The sequence below is a fragment of the Medicago truncatula genome, chromosome 4 (assembly GCF_003473485.1).
Source record: "Medicago truncatula cultivar Jemalong A17 chromosome 4, MtrunA17r5.0-ANR, whole genome shotgun sequence".
NCBI classification, from domain to species: Eukaryota; Viridiplantae; Streptophyta; class Magnoliopsida; order Fabales; family Fabaceae; genus Medicago; species Medicago truncatula.
In genome coordinates this window covers 38,078,185-38,101,226 of record NC_053045.1, presented here as the reverse complement: position 1 = coordinate 38,101,226, position 23,042 = coordinate 38,078,185, and the positions used below count along the sequence as shown (strand labels likewise).

General features: G+C 34.7%; 2 protein-coding genes and 1 non-coding gene across 3 annotated transcripts; 1 reads left to right on the top strand and 2 right to left on the bottom strand.

The window, feature by feature from the left end:
* Positions 1–1,069: 1,069 nt before the first annotated feature.
* On the bottom strand, positions 1,070–9,554 carry LOC11440682 (callose synthase 12). The gene is made up of 3 exons (XM_024782068.2): positions 4,067–9,554; positions 2,393–2,461; positions 1,070–1,374 (listed from the first exon to the last, which is right to left on the bottom strand). The coding sequence occupies exon 1, from the start codon at positions 9,368–9,370 to the stop codon at positions 4,079–4,081; it is 5,292 nt and encodes a 1,763-aa protein (XP_024637836.1). The 5' UTR covers positions 9,371–9,554; the 3' UTR covers positions 1,070–1,374; positions 2,393–2,461; positions 4,067–4,078.
* On the bottom strand, positions 6,349–6,426 carry LOC112421502 (small nucleolar RNA J33). Its single transcript, XR_003011828.1, has one exon. It is a non-coding gene; the product is annotated as a small nucleolar RNA J33 (small nucleolar RNA).
* Positions 9,555–18,088: 8,534 nt separating the features above from the next.
* Positions 18,089–22,595, top strand: LOC11444983 (prohibitin-1, mitochondrial). The gene is made up of 6 exons (XM_024782907.2): positions 18,089–18,235; positions 18,330–18,506; positions 19,756–19,872; positions 21,140–21,310; positions 21,502–21,714; positions 22,166–22,595. Exons 2-6 carry the CDS (start codon positions 18,330–18,332, stop codon positions 22,358–22,360), a joined length of 873 nt encoding a protein of 290 aa, XP_024638675.1. The 5' UTR covers positions 18,089–18,235; the 3' UTR covers positions 22,361–22,595.
* Positions 22,596–23,042: the final 447 nt, after the last annotated feature.

Genomic DNA, 23,042 nt, shown 5'->3' with positions numbered 1-23,042 from the left:
GCTGGAGATTTCTCATTGATGAGTGATATAGTTGAGATAGTGATTATTTATAAGTGGTGGATGACTCTCACTGCATGAGTTTTCTTGAGTTTGAGTTTGAGTTTGCCAATATTAACTCGATGTCAAATTAAGATGATATCAGAGTCTATTGTAAGTATTTGTTCTGGAACTTTTTGATGTAGAAACTAGAAAGTCGTGTGTATTTCACGGGTTCACCTTATGTCAATAGGCTCCATGTGAGTATTTCTTAAAATCATTAGGTTGGACAAAACTATAGTGAATTAGTGATTCGCTGCGATTTTGTCAAACTCACCGCAATATCAAAGCACTGCATTTTTAATTAATTTTACATGAATCTCAACTATGATGTATAAGTATATAACGTGTCATAGGGGGTGCTTTGAACTAGGAAAACCAATCGTGTCTTGCAGCTGTTTACAAGACTCGAAGTGTTCAAGATAATAATGTTTGTTTTTCTTACTTCTTTTATTTAAATGGAAGTTAGGTAAAAAGTGTAATAGACGTGCATTGTCCACTTAAAAAGATATGCATGCACGAAGTTACAAACAATTGACTTTAATAGCTTAGGACAAAATTGAGCATTACAAACATGATAAATTACGCACGAAAAGAACCCAAAAACTGTACAATCTTTAGCATTCATATTAATTGGTTTTACACGTGCTTCACAATCTACCTATGTGATGTGTGGTGGTAGTTTTCTTCAACATCTGGGTTAAGTGAAAAAGAAGGATTTATTCAGTTATAGCTAATTGAGAGCTACATTTATTCTTTATCGGTAAAGTAGATTTTTATCTGTGTGGTAAAGTTTTTTTATATTAATATTAAAGAACAACAATCAAACTTTAACTCACTTGCTCAAAAAAAAAAAAAAAAAAAAAAAAAACTCACTAAGTGGCGTTGACCACGTAAATTAAACAACGTCATAATGTTGTCAAATTCTTTAATTTAATTTGTTTCAATTAACTTAGTCATCAACAAGAGAATTAGCAGAGTACTGCCAGAAGAAATAGCTTGAGTCAGTACTATTGTTTTCTAGTAAAAAATCTCAGACTAAGGATATATGATATAAAAAAATCTGAATCATGTTACTATCATTCTATGGAATAATTTACCGTTTTCTGCCAGGGACGCAACACACATAATCAGAAGATCACCTACCACTACCAGCTACCAAAATCAATTTTAAGCATGAGAATTGACTAATTACAAAGGAAAGCAGAAAATAATATTCTCCTCCACCATGTAAAACAAAATATAATCACAACAAGAACCAGAGGAAAATTGGGGAACACAAAGCAATCTCTAGTCTTCTTCTATAGCTTCTCCCTGCATATATTCCCAATGTGAATCCTGCAAACATAATACAGACCTATTAGCTGAAAAGGTAAATATTCAAAGATAGGGGAAGTCGATAGTTAACTCAGTCTAAATAACGCTTCCGAGGACGCGAAACACTAAAGGGTACAGAATGCCAGTGTTGTGACAACTCAAGAGGACACATACAAATACATGAATAATAGCTAAAGATCAAACAATAAAAAACAATTATCGACAGGAAACACCTTCAGACAAAGATATTGAACAAATTTGAAACAGCGACATAGATGGAACACATGCATAGCAATTGTAAAATGATAGCCAAGAAGCAAAACCAATTTACTTGAGGATTATTTTACACAAGGCACAGCCAAAAAGCACCCAGTAAAACAGAGAAATAAGCATTGAAGTTTAAACATATAATAATTCCAAGACAAAAACTGATAACTGAAGCCCTTCTATTTATATTTTCTCTTTTTTGGTGTAAATATATTCATATTTCATTGAAGTACAAGGGGCTTCACTGAAAACATGGTACTGAAGGCCATTGTTACTTGGAAGACATCACACAAACAGTTATTGGTATGGGCCTTTGGCATAAGTTTTATTAACAAGACTCCCCAAGATCCCGAACAAAAATCAACCAATTACATAAATAAATTACTATGATACCATTTGTTAGACGAGCTTAAGCCCTCATTTTAAGTGTTCACAAGATCGACAAAATTGGTCACAGCATTTATGTACTGAAGTGGTGGTTACCGAGTATTGAAAAGGTAGCATGGTTCACACCCACTCAGATATAGGATACACATAAATAAGCAAGAAGGGAGGGTAAGACCAATATTGAGGCTATGAGGGTGGATTAAATACAAAATAATTCAATAGTTGAAGATAGAAGAATTTGATTTACAATATATAATTCAATGAAGTTAAAAGAGGAACTATAAACCAGTATTGAGGCCATGATGGTGTAACTAACCAAATTTAATGACAGTTTTATTTTGAAACTTTTGTTGTTGTATTTGTATATGTCAACAAAAAATATTACCATATACAGATGTCTCAATTCTAGCTCCACAAACTACGTGATGTAAAAGGCACTCCATTGATTCCGACCCTACAGGAAAAACAGTACAACAAAATAAGACATCTTGTGATGCAATCATATACAAAAGGCACATACTTCTTCGAATTCATTATAAAAATCAAATTGGAAGATTAGGACAGAGAATAAGCAATTAAAAAAAGCCCTCCAATTTGAATTCAGGAGGCCGAAAAAACCTTACAAGACATGTCAGGAATTTGAAAAGGTTGAAATAGGCTAAAAACAGTGTACAGCTAGACAGAGCTAAGAAAACAAGGCACCAATAGAGCCAAACATAACCAAGAACACAGCAATTTACGCAGCGACAGAGCTAAACAGGACAACCGAAGCAATATACATCACCAAACAAAGGAAAACAGAACATGACAGAGGCTAAAACACAACAATCCGCACAGGGAATACGCTAATCCAAGGCAAACAAAACAAGTTGGAGTTGAACAGAGGATCAGAGCCAACCAAAATCAAGAATGCAAAAATTAGTGCATGAACAGAACCAAGCACACTCCACTCAAGTCCTGCAATTTATAAAAATGAGTGTATCCTGTATAACACCGGCAATACGCCAATACCAAGTATCATGAATTTATATAGGCTTATTGGAACTTGACTAGAAAGCAAAATGTAAAAAGGACTTCGTTTCTCTCATAAATATCTTGAAATTCCTTGAGATAAATATTTAATCAAACAACCTTTTATTGGAACTATATTTAAATCATAAAAAATAGACATTATAAATCTATAATCGACCCTTGTTTGCATAAAACCGATTCCCTGTTTCATTGCCACTGGTCTAGAAAGGAATCCTTGCCCAGAGACTTGAGGCTAATCTTGAAATGTTCCCTCAATATGAAATTAACTGGCGTTCAGTCATGCCAATGTAAAAATTTCTAAAAAGTGAAAACAACTAACTTACAAAATGCATTAAATTTAAATTCTCAAACATGATGGCATTTAAAGGAGGGGGGAATCAGGAAGCACGGAAATCGACATAATCAGCAACTGAGCCAGCTGAATACCAAAAACAACAGAATAAACAAAAAAGGTGCCAAATAAGGGTTCATGTCATAACAATGTGAATTGTAATCATAAGCTGCAATTCTTTTTTTTTTTGGTGAATTTGCTGCACTACATTTAACATTGGAGAAAAAGGCAAATTGAGCATTCATATCACAATAATTATTGCCCGGTTAGTGTCTATTAAGTACAACCAATAAAAAAAAAACTCAGTAAATATGAAAATAACATTGAAGAATACAAAAAAGTACTGCTGAAGCTATTTTAATGTTATCTTGAGTTCTCAACTGATTGTGCCTATGAGCACTATGCTCGTGCAAGAATTAATTGTAACAAACATGTGATGAGAAAATTCCTTGCCGGCTTAATCACATATAATAGGCTTAAATTTTTAAAATAAACAGTTCCTTGATTGTAAAACACAATCTAGGAAGTCACACTAGGTACCAAAAAAATATGCAATTTTATCAGCTCAGCAATAGGATAGCATTGTCTGGTTAAACTTGTCTTTCAGAAAACATTTACCTCAATGACAAACAAGAACAGCTATGCCAAAAATCCTAATCTGAACATGAAAATAAACTAAAAAATGATTTGAATTACCTTGCTTCACAGTCAACTTTGTGACTTCTTCCCTGTAACAATCTGGGATATGCGGAGGCCCCTGCTGAATGCTTCGTTGAAAAGAATTCTAGTTTGCATATTTTGAAAGCCAGGCAACCATGATAGTAATGCCACAGGAGTCATAATAATGACTCCAAATAATATATCATAAAGACGAGCCACTGCAACAACACCACTCCAAATTATCGTAGACTGCAAGAATGGTCGGAAAACTTGGGCAATCAATAGCAGGCCCCATCCTGTGGGAAGGAATGCCAACAAGCTAGTAAAAATATCCACGAATTTGAATTCTGTGAATTCCAGCAAAGCAACTATCAGAAGTATTGCAAGAATTATGACAAGGAACTGAACAAGCCGGTAATAGATATGCTCTTTCGCCGAATATTTGTTCCGTGCATACACTACCACGGCATAAATCCCAGATACAACAACAACATAAATCCATGATAGCAAGTATACAGCAATACTATTATTTCCAGCAGAAATTCCAAGTTGGTAAACAATTCCATACTGGAAAAAGAAGAAGCGAAGGTCTAAGATTATTTCCAAAAGCTTTCCCCAAAGGCCGGTTACCTTTAGATGATCCTGCTCTTCATACCACCACCTTTCCCAGCTCTGTTCAGCTTTGGCAAACACACTTCCACTGTACCAAATCCAGTTCATAAAGTCATCAAAATCATAAACAGTTTTTAACCAATCGAAGCCAGAGGGATTGAACACAAACGGTGCCACCACCCATGATGCAACTAAGAACCAACTAGTAATGGTCAGGGCTATATAAACAAATGTGTCCGTTGCTACAGGACTGTGTGTTGCATAAATTACAAGTATTAGCCCCAATTCAATAGCTTTCACAAAATGGCTACGGGAAAAGAGTCTATAGATTTCGGCAAAACTCTTGTGCTCTACAACAAAACCACGGCCGGTGGCTCGATATTTTGCTCCACCGTGCAGAATAGTCCGGCCAAAAAAATGACTGCGAGTGCCCATGGAGAAGGTGTAGAAAACGGATGAAAGCTGAAGTTGCATCGTTAAGAAGTCCCAGATAGCTTGGAGGAACCCGTGCTCAAGGGAATTCTCTACAATCATCGGAAGGGCGGTGAAAAGTCCAAGTTGGATGATAAACTGCTGATTTAAGATGGCACCAAGTGCTTTGTTGTTATTGCTGTTACTTTCCATTGATTTCTCAACACCACTAAGGGCGAGATATAGTCGACTCCATAGAAAGGCATATACTGTCAGAACCACCATCATTGTGTTGAAGAAGAACCCCACAGTAGTGTAGAAGAATGAAAGCATTCGGAAAAAATCAAGCCTATGACCCAACCTGTACACATCTCTGCTCAGGATTTGTTCCCCGTTGCCACTAGCAACCTTGGCTTCAAACATTGATACTTGATTCAGACCAACATCCCTTCCCTTTCCAACCTGAATGTATTCATGGTGAGTGACATTACCTCCACGAAGAGTACAATTGAACCCAGCAAATATGTCCTCGCTTATGTTGATCACTCTGGAAGCTTTGCTGATACCACCTCGAGTTAAGAACCAAAACCTGTCAAACACATCTGGATGACCATAATGCATTCGAACTTTCAAAGGATTTGCCAAAACCCTCTGTCCTAGGGTGACGAAACTTGTCTCCTGGGCTGACATGAACCAGGCAAGAGAGGACACGGAGCCAGTGAAAATGTGTTCCCTGACACCTAAAATTGTTGGTTTCCGGACACCGTAGTAACGTCTATACTCTTCAAGGAGATTTCTCATCTTGAGTGCTTCCTCAAAGTAGTTATCCTGATTCATGTCTATAGTCTGCAAAGCGTCCCCGCGAGTGAAGATGATGGCGTGATTTTGATTCTCGGGCTTTCCCTCCCCGAGCTTCAATGGACCCGGCAGTTTGACTCTGTATACTTCAACCTCCTTTTCCAACTGCTGATCATACTTAACAAGGACAGAGAAATACTCCTTCCCGTCCCTTCCAGTAGTTCTCTCATCCACATATGCAACTCGAAGAGCTTCATTGTTTTTCATTAGATACAAAATTTCCTCAGCATGGGGATCCTTCTTTTCCTTCTGAGTTCCATAAATCTGACAAGCAACCACATATGTGAATTTCATCAAAGCAGTCCCATACTCGTGGCCTTTAAATAACAAACTTACTGAACTGCTCGCTCTACTTAAACTCTTGGGGTGAGGTGGCCTTTCAGAGTTGAAACTATCTAAATTATCTTGCCTCACCGAAACAAGCTCGCGTGAGCCTTCTCGAATGTCCATTTCTGATGCAGAATCCAGAAATGTCAACATCTTGAGGGCCCGATAGTAATACATCATTCCTCTAACTGTCCGCGATAGTGTTTGGCCTCGGTAGGAAGCCCACAGCCTCAAATCTCTAAGTTTATCAGTCCACAGATCACTGTCTTTCATCATCCCCTCCCGACGCATCCTCTCCAGAAAATTCTTCCACTCATCATCATAAATAGTCTGCAAATAGTACAGGGTTGAAACCCCGTCTTCATTCTCAGTCCTGAGCTGTTCTTTGCTGTATAATACTTCTTCATTGTAATAAGGTGTTAGAACACTGAAAGCCAGCATTTTCTCAACTTGGGGAGCATGGGGCATATTCATAAAAAGTGAGTTGCTGAAGAAAGCAATCCTCCGTCTGGCCTCTAGATTTATAGGAATGTTTTGCATTGAATCCCTGGAGGTAAGAATTGTGTGCAGACGCCGAACCTGGCGATAGAAGTTCTCATTGCTAGTGTCAGGCAACTGAACAGCGTTTTCAAAAAGTAGACCTGAAGCAGGATTACGTGGAGCCAAGCCATCATCCTCTAGCTGCTTAGGATTTCTTCGATCCTTGAAAAGGTCTCTGATAGCAATCTCATAAAGCGCCTGAAGGGTATTCACCACTTGATTAGAATCTTTGACAGGCTTGTTCAATAACTCGACAAGTTTTATCAACTTGTGGTGAAGCTGGGGCAGTGCAGTTGTTTTGAATGTATTAGTGAATTTCTCAATCTCAAGAGAGTGATCAATTTCCTGAAACAGAACAGTCACAATCGAATGCTCTTCACTGTTGGGTTTGATAATCTCATGAAGCAAGTGCTTCACACTATCATATGCTTCGATCACAGCACAGCGTCTGTACTCAGAGCTGCATATCTTCTTATAAAGCCTCTTATCAGTATCATTAACTAGTTCTTTGGCCTGACTGAGAGCAAGCAGTAACTCGTTGCAGAGAAGAAAACATGGCCAACGAATAACCCGAACATTCCAAGAGTTCTGTGGCAGCTCCAGCAGCTCAACCTCTCTGTCAGAGATAATATCCTCCTCCCTAAAAGACAAAATTATCTCGTTCCATATCAAAGCAAACTTGTTGGCCTCAACCTGGTTAGACTCGAGCTTCCTGTAGGGCCGACCAAGCCCATACCTGAGCTTCAACCTATGGATGGCATCCTTAAACTTGCTCTTCAATGTTCCTCTAGCATTCAACAGCTGCTCCTCAGGCATAAGATTAAACTGGATTGCACTGGCAAAAAACTGGAACCTCAACTTCAGCTGCTGCATATTTCGAATCTCGCCCAGGTGTGCAAACAACCCCACACCCGCACCAGCAAGAGACGAATATATCGAATACCAAATCTGTATATCCATCAGATAAATTAAAACAACTGGAATCCACAATATTCCAGCAGCAAATCGGTTACTGTGATGGAAAAACTCATGCCATTCATACTCAACATTCTTGAGGTCCAACACTGCCTTTGTTGGGGCAATCATGGGTTTGACCTGCAAAAAGTAACTAAAGCAAAATTTTGTTGCCAGCACGAAAACCCAGAACAATGAATACTTAATGTTGTCATAAAGCCCTTCTCTCAAACCCCGACCAACAAAGCTTCTGCTCTGAAACCACCACGACAGCATGTAAAAGATCCTCCAGTTTGTATTCTCCACAAAGTTTCTAATCCAAGGAAGTATAAACAGGGCTAAAGCCAGAACCTCCGGAATGATGAAGACAGCCACAGCCTCTAGAAAATTCAGCACCCGATCATTTGCCGCCTTTGTCCACCGCCTATCATGGTTTCTCTGCTCCCAAATCCTCCCATAAAACACGCCAAACACAACAATCCACACAGCAGCAACAATACATTTCAGAAACATCCTCACTCCAAGCATCTTTGTCTCCCTCGATACCAACCTATACTGCATGCCCACATCAAGCAAAGACTGCAAAAACCTCATACCACTCCATGTAAAGAAAATCGTCAAAGCCCTAACCTGCACAGTCCGATCCTCCAACGCCTGCCACGGATAAGTCCTCTCCTCCCAAGCAACAATTATAGCAGCTTGAAGAAACAACACCAACATAATCCAAAGCCTGTCAAAACTCCGAAACAGATTCCAAAACGATCTCTGCTCAACAAATCCGGTCTTACCAACATGTTTCCCCTTACCAACAGTAGTAAAAAAATTACTCCCAACATCAGGAGGCCATTTCATCTTCTCAAAACACCTCCTACTCCAAAAATACTCATTAATATCATCATAATTTCTCCAAGCACTATGAGGAGCAGTTCCATTTCTACTATTATCAACCTCAGTCTTAATAGTTTCATAAATAGGCTTCACAACAAAATTCAAAAAAGCATTCTCACCGGAAATCGAAGGCATCACCGGCTGCCCTGTATTATCATCAATATAATCCTCCAATATTCTATTCAACTCATTCGCCAAATTGTGAAAGATATAACACAAACACTCCGGAACAAACCTCAGATTCGCAGATTCTCCCCAGATTAGAAGATAAAGTGACACATAAAGCAGCTCACGCCGGAGGTCAGGCTCTCCGGTACGCCGATTATCAAAGATCCAGATGTTTGATTTCTTACCGAGATAAGAACACCACGAAGTGTAATTCTTGAGAAGCTTTTTACGAAAACGACGAAGAACAGCGGCGTCGAGAGTATCGATGTTATCCGGCGGCGGAGTGAGACGCATCTGAGCATTGGCGAGGTGAAGAACAAGATGCTCCCGTTGATTACGGACGTTGTCTTTCTGAAAGCCGAAGAAGAGAGCGAGCCAGTCAAGCAAGTCATAGTGAGGTCGCCATTGGCCGAAAGGAGGACGGCGGAGGTTACCGACGGAGCGAAGTGCAGCGGCAGCGGCACGGACTTCGGGGAAACGGAGGGAGGGATGGTCGGCAAGGAGGTTGTGGATTGGGATGATGTTGTAGGGCTCTTCCTCGTGGGGAGGAGTTGAGGAGGGTTGACGGTGGCGGAGACTCATTGCATCGGAATCGGAACCCTAAAGTTGTGAGTGTGGTTTTGAAGTTTGAAAAGTGAAAGAGTAGTGGCAGTTACAGAGAGAATGAAGGGGTGGTGGCTAACGTGCGCAAACGACGAAAAAGGGAAGAAGAAAGTGCGCGTTGGCGCGTTCAGCGGATATTACTTCTTCTTTTTTTTTCGTTTAAGGAAAATATTATTTAAAATTACTGATTGGCGTAATCTAAACGATGAATATGGTAAATTAAAATATCTTCAGATCCACTTTCTTTCTGTTTGTCGTCTTTTTCGTCTTTTTTTCAATTCTCATTAAAGTCAATACGAGATCGAGATTTCTTATTTATTTATTTACAGGATAGAGAAGATTCATCTTTAAAAAAAAAATTAAAAAATTGAGAAGATTCATCTTAAACAAAAAATAGAGAAGATTCATGGTAATTTTCTATTTAAGTTGGTGCATTGGTTAATGAATCTAAAAGTAAAAAAATTGTCTTGGAAATATAAATCGTTATTTTTGATTAACTAATTATTATATCATTTTTTAATAAAATCTTACCTAGTTTAACTATTTAACCAATGCACTATCCTTCCTATTCTTATACTTTATCTTATGGATTTTCTTTTAATCCATATTCTCTGCGGTTATTCTTTTTCAAATATTCTAATGAATAGTATTTTCTGCATTTTTTTTTCCGTGAGTATAGCTCAGTTGACAATGACATGCATTGTTATATTCTGGGGTTGGATTCGAACCTCGAACACCCCACTTATTCTGCTTGAAAAAGGATAATCCTAGCCACTAGACTACCTGACAAAAAAAAAAATCATCTTTTTAAAGTAAATAAATGAAGTGTTTGTGGTTCGAACTTCGGTCTCTACTTATATAATGTATTATTGTTAAGAAACATTCTAACATTATAAAGTAATTCTAGAAAATAACTTAAATACTCAAATATAATAGTATAACATATTAAATCTTACAAAAATGATTCTTCTATTTTTTATTTTTGTCTTAATTGTCGCGTCCTCGATAAAGAGATTCTGATAATCTAGAGTTTGATCGAAAGATGAATAGAGTCTACACAAAATTATTTTACGTTGAACTTAAATTCTCTTGAACAATTTGTTTTGGTAAAATTGATTAATTGTTTGAGTCCAATTGTTTTATTATATTTTTTACTCTTTTAATTACCAACGTTGAACTCGAAATAAAAATTTAAAATGTCTCAACTCATGGTCAATTTGATTGCACTATCTTTGTTTTAACACTTGAATCTTGATGAAATTTATTTTTCTGTAAAAAAAATGGACTAATTTTCTTCATTGCGGGTCATCTATTTCTTCATTAGGAGGGTGTGGCGGTGTTCAGGACGCGGCTCATATATTTTTTCATTGCGATTATTTTCATCAAGTTTGGTTTGCTATATATGATTGGTCAGGCTTTCTCGTGGTCAATTTGTACCATATTTTCGATCACTTCACTCAATTCAATCCTTTTTATGTCTGATTTATGTGTGGTGACACGGTGACTCGATCCTTTTTTACGTTTGTGATTGATTTCTTTGTTTTCTTTTTGGTGTTTTCTACCATTACCTGATATTACAATATATTTCCCTTCGTTTCTCCCTTGCACGCCTTGTGCAAGGAAATTCAAATTGTTTGATTATATTTGATTTCATTTTAACTTCTTAAAAAAAAAAAACTTTAAAAGTAACTAATTTTTTTAAGGGATAAAAAAACCAAATGTATTTCTTTGTGAGATACTTTTAGGTATATGTATGCAAATGCGCATAAAAAGAAAAGATTCTCAATCAAAAAGGGCAATAATAATGAAAGTTTGCTTACTTTACTTAATTTCAAGGATTCTTTGCTAGCATGGATAGGTCTTTTTTTAATATCTGTTGTTTCATTTTTATATCAGAGAAGAGTAGATGTTGGTATACACTTAAGTTAGGTCAATTATCTATGTTTAAACTGTTTGATTTGACATCTTAATTTGAATTCAAATATAAAATCATGAGTTGTATGTTCAAGTTTTATGTGGTATATGTCACTTTTATCAAAAAAATAAAATTAGTAGTTCACCTCATAAAAGGAAAACTGGATATTAAATATTAAAGCCGAAAAATAATAGGCCTGGTGCTACTATAATTTGATGTGAGATGTTTCAAATGTGCTTAGTAAATTAACAGTAACAGATAAAATATAGTTTCAATTGTTAGTCTACCTACAATTTTTATTTTTTTTGAAAGAACCTACAAAAATTGTTAGCTTCTCTAATAAAAAATTTGTTAGATTTTATTTTTATTTAAGAAAACTGTTCGCCACAAAAATATAATATAAAAAATGAAAAATAAAGCACATCACTCACTCAGATTCAATAATATTCAAATTTAAATGATGACAGTGACTCGATGAGGGGGAAACGAAAAAAGTGAATACTAGGCAGTAGCGTAACGTGCAAAGGCAAAAAGGCGAGACAAAACGCTACACGCTTTAGTTTGGTTTGAAATGGTAGTAGAAATACAATGGAATTTGCGAGGGGCTGAGTTATCAAAGAGGCTGTCATCAATCACAGTTTGATACTTTGGTAGATGATGATGCAGTTGCCAACCTGTCCATTGGAGATGTGGAATCCACTGCACTACACTCGATCATCAATGTGCCGTGAATGAAGCATGTTTGTAGAATGGGATGATCTAGATTCTATCCTGTTAAAAGTTTGTTTACTTCATGGACTGTTAGAATTAATTTTGAACTAAATATTAAAAGACTGTTATTTATTTTATTTTTTTGACTTCCTCACGCCCCCTGTATTTCCCTTTTAAATTATTATTTATTTGAATTATGTAATTCGGTTTTTTCTATATTAACTTCTCTTATTTAAGAGGTATTTACCCCTTTAAGATATTAACCAATCAAAATATAATATACAAATGTAACATTAAATGTCAAATAAATGAGTCAATTTTTTCTATAAAAAAAATCAATTTTAATAAGGTTACTTTTAATTTTTATTTAATTATATTTAGGTATACAATCTTAATTAATTTACACAATAGGGTTTGTAACAATAAAAATTTGACATCAAACTCAACCCATCATGGCTATGTTTGGTAAACTATAAGCTAGCTAATAAGTTTGTTTTGATATAATAAAATGGAGTAAATAGTCAATTCCCCCCTGAAATTGTAAGTTTCATCAATTACCCCCCCTGAAATTAACAAAACCTCAATTACCCCCCTGAAATTTCACAACATTAGTCAATTTACCCCCTCCGTCAAATTTTTTTGTTAGTGAACATGACGTTTTGCAAATACCCCCCCTGAAGTTTTGCACTTATGTGCAAAATGCCCCCCAAACTTAAAAATTTATATTATTTTTTTCTTAAAAACAAACAATTAATAGTTAAATATTAAAGCTAACTATTAATTTTGGAGTTTGGAAAAACTACATACATATATACATCAAAATAGGGAAAAATGTGTATTTTTAAAGTGACAATAATAGTTATTTCTAATAGACAAATTATTATTTTTAAAGGTTTATAAACAAATTAATAATCATATTTAAATTTATATTTTCTCCTTCACCATTTTGATTGTTCAATTCTCTCGTTCCAGAATTGTCGTTGTTTCCAATTATCGTGAGAATCATTGTCGTCCTTTTGATTACAGACATTATCAGAATCGATGTTGTTTCAATAATCACATCAGGTATCGTGACTTGATTTTTCTTATTGATTTAATTTTTCATTTTCGTTTCTTTCTCACTACTATCGTGACTTGATTGCAACCGTTTCACACTTGTAATGCGAAAGTGGTGACTTTCAACTTTGGCATGAATTCCAATGATGCTTCCATTTTTATTTGGGTTTTGAGTTTGATTGAGTTGTTTGAGATTATATAAAATTGTATTTTATCACACATATTTTGCGTTTGATTAAGATAAATGGATCTTCGATGCGTTGATTATTAATTTTATTTTTGGTACAATATCGATTATTAAATCTACTTTTGGAATTTATTTTATTCAAATCATTATATTGTGTTGTTATTTTGTTTTTGTTTCTAGTGTATTTTGTGTTGCCGAAATGAACATTTGTTGAGATTGTGAACACGGTGTGAGGTCAGTTAAAGCTATGGAAGAGAAGACAAAGTGAAATAAATAAATAACAATGCTAATACAAACATAAATTTCATAAGGTGAGCGTTAATTCGTGGATTTAGCTTTTGGAAACAATGTCGATCTCGCGATGTCTAGAATCAAATGGACGACAACCATTCTCACGATAATTGGAAACAACGACAATTCTGGAACGAGAGAATTGAACAGTCAAAATGGGAAGAAAAATGAAGAGGAAATTGCACGTTATGCGTGTTCTAGGTTTTGGAATGGCACAAAATTTATGAACGTATATGATGGGTTGAATTTGATGTGAAATTTTAATTGTTACAAGCCCTATGGTGTAAATTAATTAAAATTGTATACCTAAATATAATTAAATAAAAATTAAAGGGTTAAATATGTTTTTGGTCCCTATAAATATACAAACTTTTGGTTTTAGTCCCTCTAAAATTTTCCTTCAACTTTTAGTCCCTATAAAATTTTCAGTCACTACTTTTAGTCCTTATTTTTTTGTATTTTTTAATGAAATTGTGGAGAAATGTGTAGAATATTGTAAAATAAATTCGCAAAAGAAGTTAGAAGTTTTAACAAAACACAAATTTAATATGAATTTTTAACCGTAATAAATGTACAAATTCATATTAAATTCATGTTTTGTTAAAAAATTCTAATTTTTTTAGGGAGAGATTCTTATAATATTATGATTTTTTTTGAAAAATTTTATTCAAAAATACGGATTCTACATATGAGTTTACTTTAAAAGAGGGACCAAAAGTAGTGATTGAAAATTTTATAAGGACTAAAGTTGAAGGACAATTTTAGAGGGATTAAAATGAAAAGTTGGTATATTTGTAGAGACCAAAAACAAATTTAACCCAAAATTAAAAGTTACCTTATTAAAATTGATTTTTTTTTATAGAAAAATCGACTCATTTATTTGACATTTAATGTTACATTTGTAAATTGCATTTTGATTGGTTGATATTTTGAAAGGGTAAATACCCTATAAACAAGAGAGGGTAATCCAGACCTCACCATATAATCCGAATCAAGTTTAAGAGACTCTTAAATTTTTTAATTATATAATCTGAACACTTTTATTACCCAGATTTTTAAGAGAGAGAGAGAGAGAGAGACAACCGTTTATTATGGTTCTTCATCGACATGATATGTTAGTCCAATGTACAAAGTATCCGAAATTTCCTTACCTCAAACTAGAAGAAGATTCCCACTAAGATAAAGAGAAATGATATGAACATTCTCTTTCTAACATTCTCTCAAACACTCACTCTCATATTGGGTGAAACTCATGTGGATCTCACCACTTTATGTGGGATCAATTCCAATGTGTGGTACCCACATGACTTTCATCCAATAAGAAAGTGAGTGTTAGAGAGAGTGTTAGAAAGACACTCTAAGATAAATCCATAACCTATATTTCCTTGCCCTAACAAAGAGGCTTTCTTGCCTCAACCTCTAGGACCTTCATTAAAATATATTTATGTCTTAGATTTCACTATCTTAATCATGAAGACTTTCCCCCGTTTAGAGTCCCTACAAGCTACCCCCGTAAGGTTGTTTCCAACTATTTAGGAGATGACATTACAATAAAATCTAATATCAATTCAAACGTACATCTGACTACTTACTAATTTGCAACAAGATATAATAACTCTCACTTGAGAGAATTTTACAATGAGTTGTAGGAATCATGTTCTTGACTTTTCTTAATGTTTATCTTTATAAGAAGATAACCTTTTTCTTTTTAAGTGTGGTATATAGAACACCTACACCAGTCCTTCTTTTTTCATAAATCTTATTGAAGACTCAGCCATGTGAAGACATATTGATCGACATATATAAATTTCAAATAGCTTATTTTTTTATACTTGAAAGAATACCATCGTTGAGCATAGTACATTAGATAATGAGACAAAATAAGATACAAAGAATCATTGGATAAATCGTAAGACTTTGTACTTTTTGACTTTTGCCTTCATTTATTTGAACATGTTCTATTTTTTACGAAAGACTGTAATCCAGAGGGTGGTGAAGGGCACTTGAGAGAATAAGGGGCATAAGTGAGTTTGGGCAAAAAAATTATCGTAAATTCACACATAATATAATATATAAATAGTCATAAATCAAAATAAAATAGGTTCTTTATTTTGTCAACAAAAGTACAATTTAAAATATGGTTATTGATTGAAATTGACCATGTAATATACGTGAAGTCTGAAAAATTGACCCTGTAATTAAATAATATATATATTCTGAACATGTAATTCAATATTTTTATTATTTATAACCCTATACGCGAAGTCCAAAAAAGCAACCAAGAGATTGAATTTTTTCATGATTTCTTAAAGGCGAGTTAAGAACGTTAAAATATGGCTTTACACAAAAAAATTATAAATTTTCGACAAACGACAAATTAATTATAAATTTTTAAAGTGTCAAAAACTCAAAAAACAAAATAACGGAAATCTCAATATATAAATCAAATTTTGAGCTCATTATTTGCAGAGACATCTATAAAAATACATAAAAAGGATCTGTAAAGTTTCATAGCATTTCGAAGTCATTTAAATTTATTTTGATTTTTCAACCAAAACGTGCAAAATTGAAATTTTATTCTGCGTAAGCGCATACTCACAGGTCAAATTTAGTTCCTTAATTTTGTAGGCATGACAATAACATGATAATAACATTCACAATGAAATTTTGTAGTTTTTAAACGAGATACAAATTAGTTATAAAGTGTTTAAGAAATTTATAATTATGAGGGAATAAAAACTCATAATTAATTTATCCCTGGTCGAAGAAATTTAATTTTTGTGCAAAGCTATATTTTAACGTGCTAAATATGTATGGAAAAAATTCAACTTGTAGGTCACATTTTTAGACTACGCGTATATTATAGGGTGGTCAAAAATAAGAAGAAATTCAAGTCACAATGCTAGAATATATGTTTTGTCTTTTACAAAGTCATTTTTCAGAGATAATGTATATTACAGGGTCAATTTGAACACTTAACCCGTTAAAACAAGAGAGATGAACCCGTCAATAGTGTGCTAAATAAAATTAGGTGGTAAATGTATTTTCCGAGCCTATTTGCGTGTGAGATTTTTCATATTTTGTCCAAATTTTTCTTTTTGTAAGTGTGTTAATGGTCTTTGGGTTTGGGTCTAATGTGCAAAAATTATCGATCGAGTCCGGGCGACCGTCCGGGGTCGTCGGGCGGTGAAATCGTCCTTGAGGGGCATTATATGTTACATTGTATCTCATAATGATGAAAAATTGTCGTCATAAAAGGGTACAAAATTAAAACCATGAGAGTAAAATATTAAGAATTCAAAACTACACAGGTGAAATCCGTGTATTTTTGTTTCAGATTACAAGAGTTATTTGAGGTATTAACCCCTTATTATAAGGGATACGAATCCTCTTCAGTTATCTATCTGATGCGATCTCTCTGTCTTCCTATGCAAAAAAGGTAAAATAAATAAAACAAGAAACAAAAATAAAAGAGAGAAGAAAAGAACTCATGAGTCACGACCAAATACCATCCTAAATTTCTTAGTTTTCACAAAATCAACTATGCAACAAATCTTCCTAAATCAAATATGTATGATCGAAACCATCGTGATGGGTGAATAATGATGGAAATACATCGAGTTCAACAATATGCCAATGATTACGGTTGATTACTTGGAACACAATCCACACTTGTTGTTACATATCCGCAAGTAGCTTTAATTTTGTTGACAAAGTGTTATTGTGTAATGGTTTAGTTTGGGGTTTAAACTTGTTATGAACTATATGTAAAATTGGGTCAATGGTTATACTTGTAAAAGGGGTTTATGAGTTTATTTGAGACCACTGTTATGTAATATGAAAATGTTATGCATCGCTGCTTGAAAGCTAGCTAGCTACTCCTTCACAAAAGCAAAACTGGATGTATTGATTGCACGACCACTTTTTTTTTTTTTTTGAAGGAAACGACCACTTTATTGACTCGCTTGTATTTCACCGAAGTACCATATTTTATGCTAAATAACAAATTTTGATTGGGTAGTTTTTGGTCGTGGTGCCTTCACGAGTAAATCTTTCACTTTAGTACCATATTAGAACCATTTTGTTGACAAATTTAAAGTCCAACACATTTCAAACATGAAAATGTTTATCCCACAAAATGCATCACATGGAAGGCTCAACAATGAGATAATTATCCAATTACTTCAATTACTATTAAAGAAATGTTTGTCTCAAGCAATGAAATGCCAACCAAAATTGTGTATTTGTTATTTTCTTTCGAATTCCCTTATCCGAAATCAAATCTCTTATTTTATATTGTCCATTTTAGCTTCACTTCACCTTCACCTCATGTATCGTACCTTCAATCGCCAACCTTACCTTCTATTGCAATTTTATGTTGATTTCCACATTAGTTATTTTAATCAATCAATCACTCATTCATATAATTTTTCTTTACCATGCATTAAAAAAAAAATCGGGTAGCACTTGGATGCCATAGTTTTAACGGCCTGTATCTAAATCCCATGGAAATGGTTAAAAATTATCGGGTACCCGACCCAACACAGAAATGCTAAAAAAACACACCCGAAAGATTCGGAAGCAGTGTCCTGCTCAATAAGCCCTAAAACCCTATAACCCATCGAAACCCTTTCTTTCCACAAAGCCAAACAACAACCTCTTGAACCACTCACCGCAACGCAAGGTTCAATTTCTACTTACTCTAATTATGTTCTTCGCTTGTGATTTTATTCATATGTTAACTAATTTGCATTATGATTTATTATATGCTTTGATAGATGAATTTCAACAACATGAAGATCCCAAAGGTTCCTGGCGGTGGCGGAATTTCTGCTTTGCTTAAAGTTAGCATTCTTGGTGGACTTGCTGTCTATGGAGCTACAAATACTTTGTATAATGTTGAGGGTGGTCATCGTGCTATTGTCTTTAATCGAATTGTTGGTGTCAAAGATAAGGTCAAACCATTTTCCTTCATTTTTCAGCTAAATCATTAAACACATAAACTTCGTTGGCACCGGTAATAATTTGAGAAAATGGAAGTAATTGAACGTAATCACATGCGTTACTGTCGGACAGCGGACACACCTTCAATAAGTGTCAGGGGGCTACACAATGAAAAATAGTTAGAGAATTTTTTTGAAGCCTACTGCAGAGATGGTAGAATATTGCTTTTAAATATTGTGTCGCGTATGAAGGAAACATTTAAAAGCACAAAATTTGCTGCATATGTCGTTTAATCTTATAATTTGTTTAGGTTTTCACCTTGTATTAGTGTTGTCTATGGCAAAGAGCCAAAATCCTGCCATACCGTTCACTTTGTGGTGCTGTCATATCGGATTATGGCGGAAAATCCCCAATAAAAAATTGTTTGTAATTTAACCTGTGGGGCAACTTTTGACCCCCAGTATCACTTCGGACGCACACATCCAGGAAAACGTGAATTTTGTGCCGTTTGGAAGTACACTTCCAGAAACACCAGTAGTGTTTTAAGAAATGTTGGTGGTGAGAGTTTGTTAAAAAAAATGTTGGTGGTGAGAGTTGCTCCAAATTAACTTATAAGTTGGTGTTCAAGATATGTGAATGTAATGATAGATAAAATGATTAGTAGAAATACAATTGTTATGTCTTACGTGAATGTCATGGAGAAGCCCCACGGTAGAGATGGTAGAATATGGGTCAAGTATGAAGAAGACCCTGTAATGCACCAAATCTGTTGTGACTGATTTTATTCTTTGTTTAGGCTTTCATGTCGTCAGGGTTGTCAAATATCGGCCATGGGAAATTATGGTGGCTGATTTTTTTGTGAGAATGATGGCGCCATGACATTTTATCGCGGTTTAGAATGACGGATTTTTGGCTTTCTGCCATAAAAAACACTGCATGTTGTATACTAGTCAGTCTAGCATGAAATAGATTCGCCTCATAGTTGACTAATATGATTTCATGTCATTCATATTATGCAAACAAGAAAACTCTTCTAAGTGGAGCTTAATCGATTTTTGAATATTGCCCCTTTTATATCACTCTGTCCTTAGGGTTACGATTCACTAACAATCCTTTGCTATTAAGCATGAATTAAAGATACTTATGCCTCAATCTATATTCTCTAAAGACCTGCATATCTGTATTGCTGGACTTATGTTGATCAGTAACCTTATTGTCGTATATCAGTGATTCAATAGAGCACATCTATTTTATATGCAGGTCTATCCTGAAGGAACACATATTATGATCCCGTGGTTTGAGAGGCCTGTGATCTATGATGTTCGTGCACGACCTCATTTAGTGGAGAGCACTTCAGGAAGCCGTGATCTCCAAATGGTAATTTCTTTTGTTTGTCTTGCTATTTTTTCTTGTTCTGTGTTCATAAGATTTGACCATGTATTGTAGTACACTTGATTATAGGATAATAGCAACTTGTCTTTTGGTTTGAAGTTGGATTTACCTTCCCCTACCTAACCCTTTCATGCCTACCAGAAAAAATATGTTAGGTTTTTTTCCTCCCCTTCAGAGTTTAGTCCGTTGAAGTCATTTTAACGTTGCATAATTCTAGTAGCACAGTGCTATTCCATATAAATCACGCCTTCTATGTGTGCTGCTGACCTTGTGGGCTTATGCATCATATTACTCATAACAAATTTGATATCTTCTTATTTCATATACTCCCTCCGTTTGGAAATGAGTGTCCTTTAAGGTTTCTAGACACATATTAAGAAATGCAATGATGTTGTCTAAGGACATTACATTTTTACTAAAATAGCCTTGTTACCATTGATGCATTTCCCGTCATAATAAGGCCCCGTCTGTTTTAGATTTTTTTAGGAAAAAATCTATTCACTTTTGTCATTTTTAAGTGTTTGTTTAGGATTTTCAGAAAAATCAATTTATCAAAAAAATCTATTTTGACTCTAAAATGAAAAGCTATTAGGATTAGCTTTTCTCAAACATAAGGAGGTAAGATATGAACTAGTTAAAAATCACTTTTTTAAAAAAGTAAATTTTTTTGGATAGCTTCAGATTTTTTCTCAAAATTTCTAAAAAAAAAATCTTAGGTTTTTCTAACACAATTTTTTTTTTTTTTTAAAGCTAAAACAAACGCACCTTAAATTAAAGTAGAATATGATGCTTCGGAAGTGTACATAGTAATAATTAGGGGGTACTGTTGGAAAAAGTTAATTAATAGTAAATTGAAAAGTGAGAATGCCATTCATTTTGAAACAATTTTTTTTTGCTAAAACGACACTCATTTTGAAACGGAGGGAATATCTCTTAATCTGGGCCTGAACTGAACCACCAATTATCAATTGTATCACGTTATTCATAATTCATACATTTCACCCATTATCCTTCCAACGTTGTGCATTTTGCTCAGCTCCCTTATATTTGAACTATTACAAACCATGAAATTCTAGATTTATGTTAAAAATGTCAAAACTGATTCAGCAATTGCATGTGTTGTCCATTCTAACTCTATTACCGTATAGACGGTTCTTTTATCTCCACATTTTTCTTAGGCACAATACTCGAGCATAATCTGTATCATAGTTTCATTTCCATGTAACCTATTATGGATCTTTTATTTTGCCAGGTGAAAATTGGACTTAGAGTTCTTACTCGTCCCGTGCCAGACCAATTACCAACGGTCTATCGAACTTTGGGTGAGAATTATAATGAAAGGGTCCTGCCTTCTATTATACATGAAACTCTCAAATCTGTGGTTGCACAGTACAATGCCAGTCAGCTCATTACTCAGAGAGAGGTAGCTATTTACTAGATTCTCTCCTATCTTCTAAACAACTAGTACTTGATTAACTGGGTCTATGTCTCTTAACATATCAGTTGGAATTTGCATTATTTAGAATGAAATAAATTCTCTATTCACTTTATAGTGAAAACGAATCACAACCATACAGGCGTGACTGATATTCCTAAAATGATCCAAATTTATAGGCTGTTAGTCGAGAAATAAGGAAGATATTGACCGAAAGGGCCTCCCAATTCAACATCGCACTGGATGATGTGTCCATCACAAGTTTGACTTTTGGGAGGGAATTCACAGCTGCAATTGAAGCCAAGCAGGTTGCTGCTCAAGAAGCTGAGAGAGCAAAGTTTGTTGTAGAAAAAGCTGAACAAGACAAAAGAAGTGCTATTATTAGAGCACAGGTAAAATACTTGCCTGATTCCTACATATAAGATGGTTCATAATCTTTCTAAAGATTGCTGCCGTGATTTGTTTAAAAAATATAAAAATTGCTACCAAATCATACAAAATAAAATTAACTAGAAAATGAAAAGATCGCTGCAATGGTATTTGCTGGTTGTCTTGTTTGAGTGATATAAACTCTGGATAATCAGGACTGTTATTTGTAACTAGCTTCACACGTCTTCAACACAGAAGTTTTGAATGTTCTTCTATTCCCTGCTCCCTTCCTCTCCACTTTTTCCTCTTGAATGAACCTATTTGACGACTGGTGATGCATGGATAAGTTGTCAAGAAAGGAAACTAAATTTCCTTCAACATGACCCCTATTGAACTTTTTTTCTCAAAACCCAATACATAGTAGTTACTTTTTCAACTTCTCATTACTTAATGGTTTTTATTTTTGACATACAGGGAGAAGCCACAAGTGCTCAATTGATTGGTCAAGCTATTGCCAACAACCCTGCATTTATAGACTTAAGGAAAATTGAAGCTGCTAGGGAAATCGCTGTCCTGATTGCAAATTCTGCCAACAAGGTTTTCTTGAATTCCGAGGATCTCTTGCTGAATCTCCAGGAATTAACTTCGGAGTCCAGTGGAAAGAAATAGTTATGTTGCCAAGTTCACTTATTTATTTCAGTAAATCTTTTTTCTTGTATTATGATTAATTTTCAATTGTATTCTATCAACTGTTCATATGAGGTTCAGCTTTGCAAACTGAAATATGGACAAACTGATTGCTGATTGTCATTATCTTTTCAATGGAACATTTGAGAGATAAGGGATGTTAAATAAGGTTTTATGTGTTCTGTACTTTTTGTTCTTTAATAGTTTCCATTCTCCATCTTTGTGGGATATGACCTCATTTTCTTATTTTGATATATAATTGAGTTTGATAGTTTGATGGTCATCAACATTTGACCATCAAACCACCTTCCCTCTTAATAGTGTCGTTAATTACGCCAAATGATCCGCTCCCCTCTCTGCTATGACACAAGATGATGGAAATGATTATTGCTCAAAGACCAAACTTGATAATCACCCAAAAGGCAAAGGATTCATCAACTTTTTCAGATTTTCTTAGAGAAATCTTAAACTCGTACGAGCTGCAAGTTGAATACATAAATTGCTCGGAAGCTTTGTCACAGAGAGCATTACAATGAAACTTTAAATGAGCGTGAACCCGATACTTGATTTGCAGGACCTATTAGAGTTGATTGTCTTAATACAATTTGTGAAAGTACGCGTTCAACTTGAGGGATAAATGGTAGTAATAAATCTTTTAAAATTA

Coding starts and splice junctions, on each gene's coding strand:
- LOC11440682 (XM_024782068.2), bottom strand. CDS start 9,370: ATGAGTCTCCGCCACCGTCAACCCTCCTCAACTCCTCCCCACGAGGAA.
- LOC11444983 (XM_024782907.2), top strand. CDS start 18,330: ATGAATTTCAACAACATGAAGATCCCAAAGGTTCCTGGCGGTGGCGGA. Junction 18,507..19,755: donor TTGTTGGTGTCAAAGATAAG/GTCAAACCATTT, acceptor TTTTATATGCAG/GTCTATCCTGAAGGAACACA. Junction 19,873..21,139: donor GAAGCCGTGATCTCCAAATG/GTAATTTCTTTT, acceptor TTATTTTGCCAG/GTGAAAATTGGACTTAGAGT.